The sequence below is a fragment of the Hemibagrus wyckioides genome, linkage group LG02 (assembly GCF_019097595.1).
Source record: "Hemibagrus wyckioides isolate EC202008001 linkage group LG02, SWU_Hwy_1.0, whole genome shotgun sequence".
Lineage (NCBI taxonomy): Eukaryota > Metazoa > Chordata > Actinopteri > Siluriformes > Bagridae > Hemibagrus > Hemibagrus wyckioides.
The window spans coordinates 13514634-13528528 of NC_080711.1; the positions used below are offsets into that span (position 1 = coordinate 13514634).

Below are 13895 nucleotides of genomic sequence, written 5' to 3' on the forward strand. Positions count from 1 at the left end.
TCAACTTTTTTAGGTAACTTTGTAAAGAGAGTGGGGAAAAACTGGAACTTTACCCAGACAAAATGAGTAAGAAACTTTATTTATTGAATCTCTCCTTCAGTATACCTAGAATGTGTTTATTCAAGCTTGTACAACTCTACTGATGCAAGGTTGAAGGTTGAAATAGCTGGCATGTGAAGATGGAGACACAGTATCTGGCAAGCCTCCATATCTAGCAATTCCTGGTCCACTAGCTCCACAAGTGCAGGCTTTAGAGGATAATTAACCCTATTATTTATCTCTAGTCACATACTTTCTTAACCCTCTCTGCTCCAGGGGTGCTGTATCATGGCTGACCCTGCACTCTGACCCCAACCTCCAAGGATGGGATATGTGAAGAAAGAATTTCACTGTGCTGTAATGTATATGTGACAAATAAAGGCTACTTCTATTTACTTCTATTTCAGCTGTGTGGTTCTGTGATTTCAAAAACATTTAAACATTAATCTAAATAGTTACAGTTTAAACTGCTGGTGTGAAAACATGATATTTTATAACAGCATGATCAGAGGTTTTGTAGTAGTAGTATCAGAGTAGTTGAACGTGAGTGCCTCAGATGTCTTCACTGTAAAAAGATGGATTGTCAAAATCACCAATGCGTATAAGGTCTAGAACCTGGAGTACAGTTCTGAAGAACAGGGGTAAGTTTAACTTCTTAGTACAAACAAAACATTCATACAGCTGTTGTTCACACTGTTAAAAATTGTCCCGTTAAAAAACAGTAACTGGCATCACAGTTGCCAGCAACTGAAGGGCGCTGGCAGGTGAACCTGAGAAGCCTGCTTGTTCCGTGTCATTCGTGTGATTACCTGTCCTATTGTTCTCTCCCCTGATTGTCTCACCTGTACCCAGTTTACCCTAATGTCTAGGGTTCCTTTTGTGCATGTCTTTGTCCGTGATTGTTTTACTGTTACTTGTGCCGTGGTTCTAGTCCGGCGCGTCTACTGTTCATCTTTAGTATTAGTCTTCAGTATTCTCGGTTAACTACGCCATGTCTCGTCACCCGTCTGTTTCCCAATGTCCTGTCTTTATGTAATAAAGCAGCGTTTCGCTGAGTCCTGTGTGGGTCTACATTCAGCCACGTGCCGGCATAGGCACGCGCACCACGGAAGGTCGGGTTCGAGCCCCGCCTAGGGCGAGGATCCCGGCCGTGACAGTAATAAAGTAATATTTATAAAGTAATAAAAAAGCTCTCTGATGTTGCCTCCAGTAACATGAAGAACCACACTGGTGATAACCGACTCCCAAGCACAACAGCTACAGGCAGCATTCAGCTGTCATGTGCGCAAAGGTTTGCTCCCTAAATCATTATTGTTTAACGCAGTCTGATGCTTTGCATAAAAGCGGTGAACTTTGACCATCTGTTCATCTTTTTAAAGCTGCACACAGTAGTTCTTTATTGTTCATTCTAACATGGCAGTCGTTTTGGACTTGCCAAAATGATTGTCATATTATGTATTAAGCATCATGTAAAAATAATAGCTCAGTTGCTATTACAGAATGCAGCTGTTTGTTCCAAATTGCTGTTAATTTTTTTAGATAACTTTGGGGAAAAACTGGAACTTTTAACCAGACAAAAGGAGTTCAAGTAGATCATTTTAGTACTGGTTTTGGGTCACATGGTCACATGACCTAGAAGTGACAGTGTTGACAATCATGTAACACATGATTTGTTATTGAGTTTTCTGATTTGTTATTGGGTTTTCTGATTTGTTATTGGGTTTTCTGATTTGTTATTGAGTTTTCTGATTTGTTATTGGGTTTTCTGATTTGTTATTGAGTTTTCTGATTTGTTATTAGGTTTTCTGATTTATTAGGTTTTCTGATTTGTTATTGGGTTTTCTGATTTGTTATTGAGTTTTCTGATTTGTTATTAGGTTTTCTGATTTATTAGGTTTTCTGATTTGTTATTGGGTTTTCTGATTTGTTATTGGGTTTTCTGATTTGTTATTGGGTTTTCTGATTTGTTATTAGGTTTTCTGATTTGTTATTAGGTTTTCTGATTTGTTATTGAGTTTTCTGATTTGTTATTAGGTTTTCTGATTTATTAGGTTTTCTGATTTGTTATTGGGTTTTCTGATTTGTTATTGGGTTTTCTGATTTGTTATTAGGTTTTCTGATTTGTTATTGAGTTTTCTGATTTGTTATTGAGTTTTCTGATTTGTTATTGGGTTTTCTGATTTGTTATTGGGTTTTCTGATTTGTTATTAGGTTTTCTGATTTGTTATTGGATTTTCTGATTTGTTATTAGGTTTTCTGATTTGTTATTGGGTTTTCTGATTTGTTATTAGGTTTTCTGATTTGTTATTGGGTTTTCTGATTTGTTATTGGGTTTTCTGATTTGTTATTAGGTTTTCTGATTTATTAGGTTTTCTGATTTGTTATTAGGTTTTCTGATTTGTTATTGGGTTTTCTGATTTGTTATTAGGTTTTCTGATTTGTTATTGGGTTTTCTGATTTGTTATTAGGTTTTCTGATTTGTTATTAGGTTTTCTGATTTGTTATTGGGTTTTCTGATTTGTTATTAGGTTTTCTGATTTGTTATTGGGTTTTCTGATTTGTTATTAGGTTTTCTGATTTGTTATTAGGTTTTCTGATTTGTTATTAGGTTTTCTGATTTGTTATTGAGTTTTCTGATTTGTTATTGGATTTTTTGATTTGTTATTGGGTTTTCTCTCATGCTTGCAGCCCCCCCCCCTTGCAGATCGCCAATACGCACCTATTTATCAGTATTAAGTTTGCCCCCATGTGAAATAAAAATAATTCAAACCATTTATTTTAAAATATGCTCTTGATTTTAGATAACACATGTTGATTATTCTATAGTATAACATGAGTGTGGAGACAAATTATTTTTAAGTCTGTTTTCCATGCTTCCAGTGATTGCTTATGCTAATTAGATAGTTTGATGGAAAGTTTACTACATTTGCAGTGTGATGGACAGTAACAAAGTAAATGTAATTCGTTACTGTACTTAAGTAGCTTTTTCCAATATCTCTACTTCACTAAAGTATTTTGAAGCAACATATCTTACTTTCTACATTATCTCACATCTATTGATACTTGTGATAGATGAAAAACACAGTTGTCCAGTTACAGCTCAGCACAGCAAACATTATTTTTTGACCTTTGTAGCTTTTGGGTTTCATTAAATGCAGCGTGTGCAAACATTTAGTAGAGTAATAAAATCACAGCCTGAAATACCTGTAACCTACGATGGAAGATAACTTTGACCCCATCCCGCCACCCACGCACCCATGGTCTTATCTTCAGGATTTGTTTCAAGTTGTAGAACAGAAGAGCCTTTCATATTCAGGTTCCTGCTCTGCCTGCCACAGCTAATCCTACATCTTAAAAGAATTCAACATCGTATTTGAGAAAACAGGTAGAGGTGAGCAGGTCCTATGATAATCAGAATGTTGATTTTCTGTAATATGAAATCTAATGTTAGCTTGCAACTACAAAGGATTTTATTGTGCATGTGAATAAATCTGTCATTATCTTAATTACGCCGTTACGCTTACGTCGTTAATTAGCTTAGTAACTTAGTGGAATCAGTAACTCTTCAGCAGCATGTTAACGTTACTAATGTTATTCAGCAACACAATAACCCAATAGGTCAATTTTTATTGTTGATATTTGACCAGTCACCAAGTAAATTTTCTTTTTCATATGTTTTCAGGATAAGAATACTGTACAAGTACTGTAATTGCATATCACACACCAAAGCATTAGTTACTAAATACTAAAAGGAAACAGTGACCTAGCTTTTTTTCTTCTGAATCTGTAGAGCAGCAAGTTTCTCTTAAAGTGAATCTGCTTAGATCCTTGCTTGTCGTTTGTTTAAAACTCCCAGGACACAGGAGTGTCCAGCACACATTAGTTATTCTGTATGAGTTACCAAGTCAGACTGTCCTGCTGTAGTACTTACTATTTTCTTCTTCTTCAATGTATATCTTTTAATTTTTAAGCACTTTATGTAGGAAACAATGTACAAGCCTCAGACTCCGTCTTCACGGGCGGACTTAGTGATATGGGGGCCCTAAGCAATTCCAGGTATGGAAATCTTGTGCATGTGCGATAGGAACGTTCCACTATTCATGAATCATGGGGGGGGCGCATTTGAAAAGATGTAATAATAACAATAATAATAATAATAATTCAAATCTTAATGGTTATAGACAGACCATACAATATATGATAGAAAAGTAACAAGTACTATATGATTTATATAGGCTTCTTGGTATTGGTCGGGGCCCCCAATTCCCCGGGGTCCTAAGCGGCTGCTTACCTCGCTTATTGGTTAAGTCCGCCCCATGTAGTGCCCATGCACAAATACCTAAATTGTTCACTGTAGGTTTACCACAAACATTGCCAGGCGTTCATCAGAAGTTTGCAACAAACCTAATTTGCATATGAAAATATGAACTTGTTTCAAATTTGCACAACTATTTGCCAGGATCATGTTTTTGTAAGGGTGTGCCCTGTTACAGCACCCCATATACCCCTTGTGTGCCTTGACTGCTCAGAATAATGTTACCTGACATCCGTATCATGTTCATTTCTAAGACTTTGTATTAGCAGGCATGTGTGAATAGTGACAGTACTGAGAGTGACAGATACTTCCAAATAAAATGAATGGTTAATTACAAAAAAAATGACAACATTAGAGCTGTTAAAATGCGGTACTTTTTATTTTAAGTGGAAATTTAAATGGAGGATTATTGGAGTAACTGGGTATCTAGGGTATTTTTGTACTTTAACCCTCCTGTTATACTTGGGGTCAATTTGGCCCCATTCACTGTTTAATGTCTTTAAATACACTAAATGGTCAAAAGACATCCCTCCAATCATTCAGGTGTTGTTTTTCAGGGGTTGGGCTTGGCCTCAGTTCCCGTAAAAGGAACTCTTAATGCTTCGGCATACAAAGACATTTTAAACAATTTCATGCTCCCAACTTTGTGGGAACAGTTTGGGGATGACTCCTTCCTGTTCCAACATGACTGCACACCAGTGCACAAAGCAACGTCCATAAAGACATGGATGAGTGAGTTTAGTGTGGAGGAACTTGACTGGCCTGCACCTCAACCAGATAGAACACCTTTGGGATGAATTAGAGTGGAGCCATTCCACTCTGAGCCATTCCAAAATTGGGACATCTGCCGTTACATGCACATGAATGTAATATGGAGTTGGCCCACCATTTGCAGCTACAACAGCTTCAACTCTTCTGGGAAGGCTTTCCACAAGGTTTATGTACTGTGTATGTATAGAAATTGTACTATTTTCCAAATGTTATAGACAGCAAAAATCTGTACTTAGAAATAAAATAAAACTGTTAAAATCAAAAAAATATTTTTTTTCTGTCCAATGATTCTGTCAATCAGTGAGATTTTATGGTTATTTGTAAATTTTTCTATAGTCATGCAATAGAAATTCTGGGTGTTTAGGAGAATGGGGTGGTGGAGTGGTGGGTTGTTTTATTTATAAAGCTATTTAGGTAGTCAACAAAGAAACATAAATTACCTGACAAAAAACCTGTGTGAAATTATATTCTAGGGGTTTAAATTAAATTTAAACTGGTGTCAAATTGACCCCAAGGGCAAAACATGTTATACACTTAAGAAAAGCTGGAGGGTTAAATGTAAATCTGGAATTCTTGCGGGCCAAGCAAGGTTTTATCCAGTCGATTTTTAAAATGATTGCATCAGACGTTCAGCCAGCAGTTTGTGGGTTGGAAGAGTTGGCACTGAGTTGGAAGCTAAAAACACTGAACATTGGTCTAAATAAACAAACTGGGTAAGTAAAGTCCTTTTTTGAGTCCATGCCCAGTGCATCAAGCAGTGTGAGAGTAGGCAATGGCATTTTATCATTTATCATCAGGGACTGGACAGAGCATAGGGTTTTAAGCATTCACATTACAAATATAATGATTACATACCACCATATATATATTTGTTTGAATAAAGTGCTTAAAATATTAGTTGCATTGCATTGCAATTGCTGTTGCATTTTGAAACATTTTGAGACATACTTCAAACTGCTTGAAATTATAATTGCATTGCTATCATAAAGATTTATTCATAATCTTACTTAATACTTCACTTTGTAGTTAAAACACTGGGTTCTTACAGGTGCCTGAAATCCTTGAAAATGCTTTAATATTAATATAGAGTTTTCAAGTTTTAAAAAGTTCTTGGATTTTGGATAAAGTGCTTGAAATCATAGTTGCATTGCTTTCACAAAAATTACTGAATAGTACGTTTTTCAGAAGTGTACAATGGCCACTGAGGGAGAACCGACAGACGTGGTGAAGGTGCTTCACCTATTGGTCATGGCATTCGGATGGGGAATGCAGGTGTGGATGTCATTTATTGCAGGTAACACCATCACCATCTTCCATCACTGTTAGTAGCACCAGTCCATAGATAATATTAGATTAGATTAGATTAGATTCAACTTTATTGTCACTGCACATGTGGGTACAAGGCAACGAAATACAGTTAGCATCTAACCAGAAGTGCGTTTCGCAGTGCAAATAATTAGCATATATAATAAGTATATAACAATAAATAATTTGCATATATAAACAATATACAAAAATATATAAATAATTTGCATATATAACAGTATATAAACAGTATACAGTGGGAGGTAAATGCAATGAGTAAATGCAGTGAGTGCAAATGAGCAAATGATTGTAGTGGTGCAATAAAGAAGGTACTGTATACCATGAGTGCAATGATTTAGATGTGTGCAATGAGGAAGATATTGTATACTATGATAAATAATTTGTACATGTAAACTGTACACAGAAAGGGTTATATATAGAAAAAGGTTATGTACACTGATAATAATGTACTCAGTCAATGTGTGTGTGATCGGTGGAGGCAGAGTTCAGCAAAGAAACAGCTGTGGGGAAAAAGCTGTTCCTAAACCTGCTAGTCTTGGTCCGCAGGCTCCTGTAGCGCCTCCCAGAAGGTAGGAGGGCAAAGAGTCTATTGGCAGGGTGATAAAAGTCCTTTATGATTTTGCGTGCTCTGGTGAGACAGCGCTTCCTGTAAATGTCCTCGGTCTTAGGAAGTGGAACTCCTACGATGCGTTGGGCAGTTTTCACCACCCTCTGCAGCGCTTTCCGGGCTGACACAGTGCAGTTCCCATACCAGACAGTGAAACAGCTGGTCAGGATGCTCTCGATGGTGCAACGGTAGAAGTTCACCAGGATGTCTGAAGAGAGATGGTTCTTCCTCAGAGCCCTTAGGAAGAAGAGGCGCTGGTGAGCCTTCTTGACCAGACTGGAGCTGTTGGTAGTCCAGGAGAGATCCTCGGAGATGTGGATACCCAGGAATTTTAAGCTAGTGACACGGTCCACCACCTCTCCATTGAGATGAATAGGTGTATGTGTGTCACCTTTCTCCTTCCTGAAGTCCACTATGAGCTGCTTGGTCTTCGTAGTGTTGAGCAGCAGGTTGTTGCCAGCACACCACGCAGCTAGATGGTCCACCTCCTCTCTATAAGCAGACTCATCGTTGTCTTTGATGAGTCCAATCACCGTGGTCTGCAAACTTGATAATTGTGCTGGAACTATGTATAGGCTTGCAGTCATAGGTGAAGAGAGAGTAGAGGAAGGGACTCAGGACACAGCCTTGTGGTACTCCGGTGCCAAGGATGAGGGTGGAAGAGCATTGGCGATCTATCCGAACATAATGGGGCCTGTTGGTCAGAAAGTCCAGAAGCCAGTTGCATAGTGATGCGTTGATGCCCAGGTCTCCAAGTTTGGTGACTAACTTGGAAGGGATGACAGTGTTAAACGCTGAACTAAAGTCCAGGAAAAGCATTCTGGCATAGGTGTCTTTATTGTCCACATGAGAGACGACTGAGTGCAGCGCTGTGGAAACTGCGTCCTCCGTGCTCCTGTTCTGACAGTAAGCAAATTGATGAGGGTCAAGGGTGGCAGGAAGACAGGTTTTGAGGTGTGCCGCTCAAAGCACTTAGTGATGATGGGGGTGAGCGCTACTGGGCGGTAGTCATTAAGGCAGGATGCAGTGGAGCACAATAGCTTGGGCTAGAGACAGGTTGAATAAGTCTGTTAGGACCCCCGCCAGCTCCCCAGCACATGCTCTGAGGACACGCCCGGGGATACCATCAGGCCTTGCTGCTTTCCTTGCATTGATCCTGCTTAGTACTGCACTGTTGTCATTAGTGGAGAATGTGAGTGGCTGGAGGTCTGCTGGGAGCTCGATTTTGATTGCTGATTTTGATAATATGGTCACCGTACTAGATTATCATGAATGGCTGAAATTAGTCAGAATGTTCACTCTTTACATTTGAAAGGTCTATGATTTACAGGGACATTTTTTATATAAATTTCTGCTGTATTAATTCACAGTGGTGTGATACATTTATTTCAGGGTTTGTGATGTTTTTCAAGGTCACTCTGCACACGTTTGGCATAGTTCAGACAAAACTCATTCCTGTGTATTTCTACTGCTTGCTGGGTAGTAACATAGTCAGCTTGGCTATATATGCTGTCTACCATCCCAGAGAGCTGATGAACTGGCATGAGTCTACACAGGTGAGCTCAGCTCTGGTTCCTTCAGGATGTCTCTGGGTCTTTATTTGTCTGAAATTATCAGTTTCAAATTAAAGACCCCAATTAAATTCTCCTAAATAAAAATTTTTAGATAATTTGGTCCTAACACACAATTCTGTCTTTGTCACAGATGGCTCTATTCTTCGTGGCTGTGATCATAGCAGGTTTGAATGTGCAGTGGTTCACTCCAGCTGTCACCAAGCACTTTATGGTGATGTGGGAGGTTGAGCAGGAACATGGTCTCGGTGGAGAGATCGCCTATTCCACCAACAAAGAGCCCTACATCAAACTCCGTGAGAAGGATCCAAAATACAAGGCCCACAGGAAGAGCTTTTTCCTCTACCATGGCCTGTCTGTCCTGAGCAACTTCATAGGCTTCGGCTGCATCACTGTCAATCTCATCTACCTGGCACTTAATTTGTCTTTGATATAATGTTGTTGGCCGAAACATACAACTAATTAGTAAATGTGTACATGTGTGTTTGATACGGCGAGCCAGAGCAGAACACGCCTAATTCAGTTTTGAACAGGAATTCACTGGAGAAAGCATAAAAATTATATCTTACCATGTAAAATATGAATATTTCTCTTTGATGGCATGTTTTAAATGAAAAAACAATGAACTGCTATTTCTAGACTTTTAAAAAAAAAAAAATTGTTTATTCTTAGAAACAAGCAAAATGATCTGATAATAAACATTATTGAGTAATAATCTCATAATCCAAAATATTTGACATATATATAAGCTATCATTACAAAGTGTTAATTTACTTTTATAGCACAGCTAAGAGCAGTGGGTTTGCATTATATAGCTACACTATCTGAAATTTATAAATATTGACTCAGGTGCCTGCAATATTAAAGCTCTCCTAATCCATAATTAGTTCTCATTAATGTGAAAGCATTTAGTTAATGTGACTGCAAAACCTGATTTCATTTATTTTCAACTGCATTTGGAGAAATGAGCACATTTACTGAGAATATATGAGAAATTATTTTATGAATACTTTTCAATATTTTAAAATTGACATTAAATCACATTTGTATTGTATGTATAGACATGTTAATTTTATGAATAAACCATAAATCTGCTTTGTCACAGTTCACAGGTGTTTTGTTGTTGTTGTTTTTAGAGTATAATTACAGTGGTTGTGTACATCAGATTTTGCCTGTTTCAGGATTAGCTGTATTTGTGTATAACTATTTGTGTAGTTTGTAACATCTAAAGATCTGGCAAAAATCTGAATAATACTTGTTGAAGTGTGTGAATGTTTCACACTAGAGGGCTCTGTCTGCATTCAGGTCTCAAAATCTTTGCTCTCCATGTAACATCTCGGATTTTCCATGGTGTTCCATGATGAATTACTATGTTGATTCAGTCGTATCCACTAATCATACAGCTCACAAAGAGGAGCCCTGCGTAATCTACCTGCGTCTGTACGCTGACGTCTGTCGGAAAAAATTAACTTTCAAGGCTCTATATTTGCGACAGTGTTCTCAAGTGAATTGAATTTCCAATGTGAGTATCAGAGTTGTTTGCACAGTACAAAGCAAAGTTAATTTGAGTAACACAACCCCAATCATCACTCACAAAGGTCTGAAGATGTCACCAGAACAAGTGGCGTTTGCTTTAGGTAATTTAACGTGCAGTATAATTTTAAATGAACAAATGGTTGACTCTGGTTGATTTTTATAGTATTGATGTTAACACATTTGCACACTGTATACAGTATGTGCTAATGATACTGATGACGAAAAGCTCTGAAACATTTTCATTAATGTTTTTTATTTTGTTTAACATGAGACAAGATCACAATTTACCTTTACAGGAGTTCAGATATAGATTTAGATCGGTAATGAGCAGTCTAGATTTGACTGTATTAGGCTACTGAAATGATATGGAATAAACCCAGGGATGTTTCTAGGGTTTCATCACCACTTGGGCACAGGCTCCTCAAATATTTGATAAAATTACTAATTTAATGTAACAATTAAATTCTTCTTCTTCTTTCGCCTTTTGGGTCGCCACTGCGAATCATCTCTCTACACCTATCCCTATCTTCTGCATCCTCAACACTTGCACCCTCTAGCTTCATATCCTTACTTATTACATCCATATACTTTGGCCTTCCTCTTTGCCTCCTGCCTGGTAGCTCCATGTCCAACATTCTCCTACCAATATACTCACTCTCCCTCCTCTGAACATGTCTAATCTTGAACATGAACATGTCCATCTTAATCTGGCCTCCCTAACTTTGTCCCCCAAACGTCCAACATGAGCTGTCCCTCTGATGTACTCGTTCCTAATCCTGTCCCACCTTGTCACACCAAAAGAGAACCTCAACATCTTCAGCTCTGCTACCTCCAGCTCTGACTCCTGTCTCTTCCTCAGTCTCTACACCATACAGCATGGCCGGTCTCACCACTGTCTTGTACAATTTAAGAATTAAATTAATATAATTGAATTTATAGGGTGGTCCAGAGGCATGTACCCTGGTGAAGAATTTTTTTACTTACTTATTAAAAGCAAGCATTATTTTAGCAGTTAACAGGCTCATATTATCAAATCTGTTCCTATTAAGTTAGATCTGGAAAACGGGATGTCCCCATTCAACTAAATACAATTCAAATCCGGTACCTTGTCTCAGACCTCAACCATAATGTTGTATTATAGAGATTGTCTAACAGAAAGTTAAGGTTTCCACAGGGAAAAGTGAAGAAGGAGCACAGCGAGGGGGCGAGGCATGATTCACAAAGATGGACAGGATATGTTTCTATCATCTTTCATGTTTTAAATGATTCAAATAATGCAAATAATAACTTTCAATGAACAGGACATGTCTATTGTAATCTGTCTCATCCAAAAATGATTTATGGATCTCGACTTATATAACACATAGCCACTGTTGAAAAGGGGTCACACATGCAGAAGGTGCTGGAAAAGGAAGTGTGTGCAAGAGCTGGAGGATTTTTTCTGAAGAAAAGTGGGCATTGTTACTGCTCAGGACAAACAATGGACTCATAAACAGCAAAACATTCCAGTTAACAGCATACAGCATTAAGAATAAAAAGTATGTAAGCTTGTAACCAGTTTCATTTGGGTGAAATTCAGTTATTATTGTGTGTTCTGGACTGTATGTAAACATCTGTTAGCTTGTTCAAGGAAGCACTAAATAAAAACAAAATACAATATCTCTTTTATTCTAATTTTTTTAGTATTAAATTTTGTTCTTCTTGGCCAGATGTATACGAAGGGCCATTAAAAATTGGATACATGGAGTTAAAACAGATCTGGCCAGCTTTCTAAATGCAGGATTTAATGTGGTTAGTGGTGTTGCAGATGCAGGCTGGAGTGCAGAGGTGCTGGCATTGCTCACGTCTAAAACTGCACACTCACTAACGGAGACGAGAAAGTAGACTAAGAGCCTGCTCACTGTATACTGCTCTCATCTCCATCAACGATGACTCTAATGAATACTCATAATGGGAAATAAAGTGCACAAGACCGAGTGGCAAAGGAGAGAGGATAAGGGTTTAAAGCAAAAGTGAACAGAAAGTAAGTTTTATGTAAAATAAACCTTAAATAAGACAGAAAACTGGATTAGAAAGCTGTAAAAGAAGAGAAATTTCCTCTTCTCTATTCATCCATCCATTTTCTAAACAGCTTATTCTACATAAGGTGACAGTGAGTACAGAGCCTATCCAAGGGGACTCAAGGTTGGGGACAGCCATCCCATCACAAACTCCAGAAAATTTCATGAACAGTGGTGGGGAAGGAAACCAAAGTACCCGAAGAAACCCCCAAAGCACTGAGATAACATGCAAACTCCACACACACATAGGGCAGAGTCGCAAATCAATCCCCCAAGCCCAGAGGTGCGAGGCAGATGTACTAAGCCACCGTGCCCTCCTCTGCGTCCGCCTACTTAATGTCTTTCTTTTTTGCTATGGAAACTACATGCGTCTCTAAGAAATTTTAATAGCTAGTCAACTAAAATCCCTCAGACAATAAACAACAATCTGCATATCTACACATTGTTGCTAAACGTCTCTGATTTCAGGACTAGCTCAGCATTAACATGAGGAAGTGTAAGATAAAGTCGTTTGAGAAGGAATGTGGTGTAAACTGAACTCCAGGAAATGTTGGCACTAGTAATCAGCCAAGAATTCAAAGCTTACTTCTTCCCTTTTTTTCCAGTTCATTAAGATGGTGTTAATCTCCCAGTTTCCTGAAGAAAACTTTGACAAATCTAATATGATTGATGATTTCTTTGCAGCAAGCTTCAAAACATTAGCTACCTTAGGACTGAATATGTTTTAAATATATGTTTTATTCCACACATCCATTTATCTTTCTTTCTTTCTTTCTTTCTTTTTCTTTCTTTCTTTTTCTTTCTTTCTTTCTTTCTTTCTTCCTTCCTTCCTTCCGTCCTTCCTTCCTTCCTTCCTTCCTTCCTTCTTTTCTGAGTCCACTCATTTCCATGCACAGTGTCATTTACTGCCTTTTTAAAGCCCAGTTTCTGACTACAGGATCCTGATGAGCAGAAAATATTGTTTTGTTCGATTGTTTCTTATCTCAGGAATTTGATGTTGAGAATTCACAATAACAGTGCTAATGGTAACACACAGCAGCCTACATGGTCAGATACAAACTACACATATACAGTTTGTGTATAATAAAAGCCTGGTATTCATGGTAAAGGTCATCTATGAAATGGCCCAGTGTAAACGTACTCTCCTTCTTCCTGGAAAATTAGTCAACCATCTCTCACCAGCCATTTTAATAGGAACACACATGCACATGCTCATTCAAATAATCACGTTGCAACAGAACCATGCATAAGAAATGCTGATTAAATTCAGATTATTGATTAATGTTCATAAAAAAGACCGATGAGTGGTTTCAACCATGGCATGGTTGTGGCTGAGTTCAGAAACTGCTGATCTTGTGGGATTATAACACAGTACAGTATCTAGAGTTTTCACAGAGTGCTTCAAAACACACACGCACACACACACACACACACAAAAGCATCCGGCGCATGGCTGCTCTATGCCTTGTTAATGAGAGAGGTCTGAGGAGCATGGCCAGACAAGAGTTAAGAGATGTTTATTTGTCATTAGCACACTTACACTGGAAACTGGGTATTGAAATGCTTGTGAAAATTCAGACATTGACAGTACAAGCACATCATACACATGAACAAACATATAATTAGACATATATTGTTGAGATCATGCTGTAATGTAATAAGGTAAATAA

The 13895-nt window shown here is 38.0% G+C and overlaps 1 protein-coding gene across 8 annotated transcripts; it reads left to right on the forward strand.

Annotated features, from left to right (window-relative positions):
* Positions 1-531: 531 nt before the first annotated feature.
* Positions 532-9736, forward strand: LOC131343046 (transmembrane protein 205-like). Of its 8 annotated transcripts, none has more exons than XM_058374415.1 (6): positions 3221-3430; positions 4011-4095; positions 4912-5302; positions 6311-6419; positions 8451-8614; positions 8763-9736. In XM_058374415.1, the coding sequence occupies exons 3-6, from the start codon at positions 5294-5296 to the stop codon at positions 9063-9065; spliced, it is 585 nt and encodes a 194-aa protein (XP_058230398.1). In that variant the 5' UTR covers positions 3221-3430; positions 4011-4095; positions 4912-5293; the 3' UTR covers positions 9066-9736. The 8 variants fall into 8 exon arrangements, with proteins under 8 accessions (XP_058230441.1, XP_058230398.1, XP_058230422.1 ...); XM_058374439.1 differs by having other exon boundaries at positions 4023-4095; XM_058374430.1 differs by having other exon boundaries at positions 3221-3424.
* The last annotated feature ends 4159 nt before the right edge of the window (positions 9737-13895 follow it).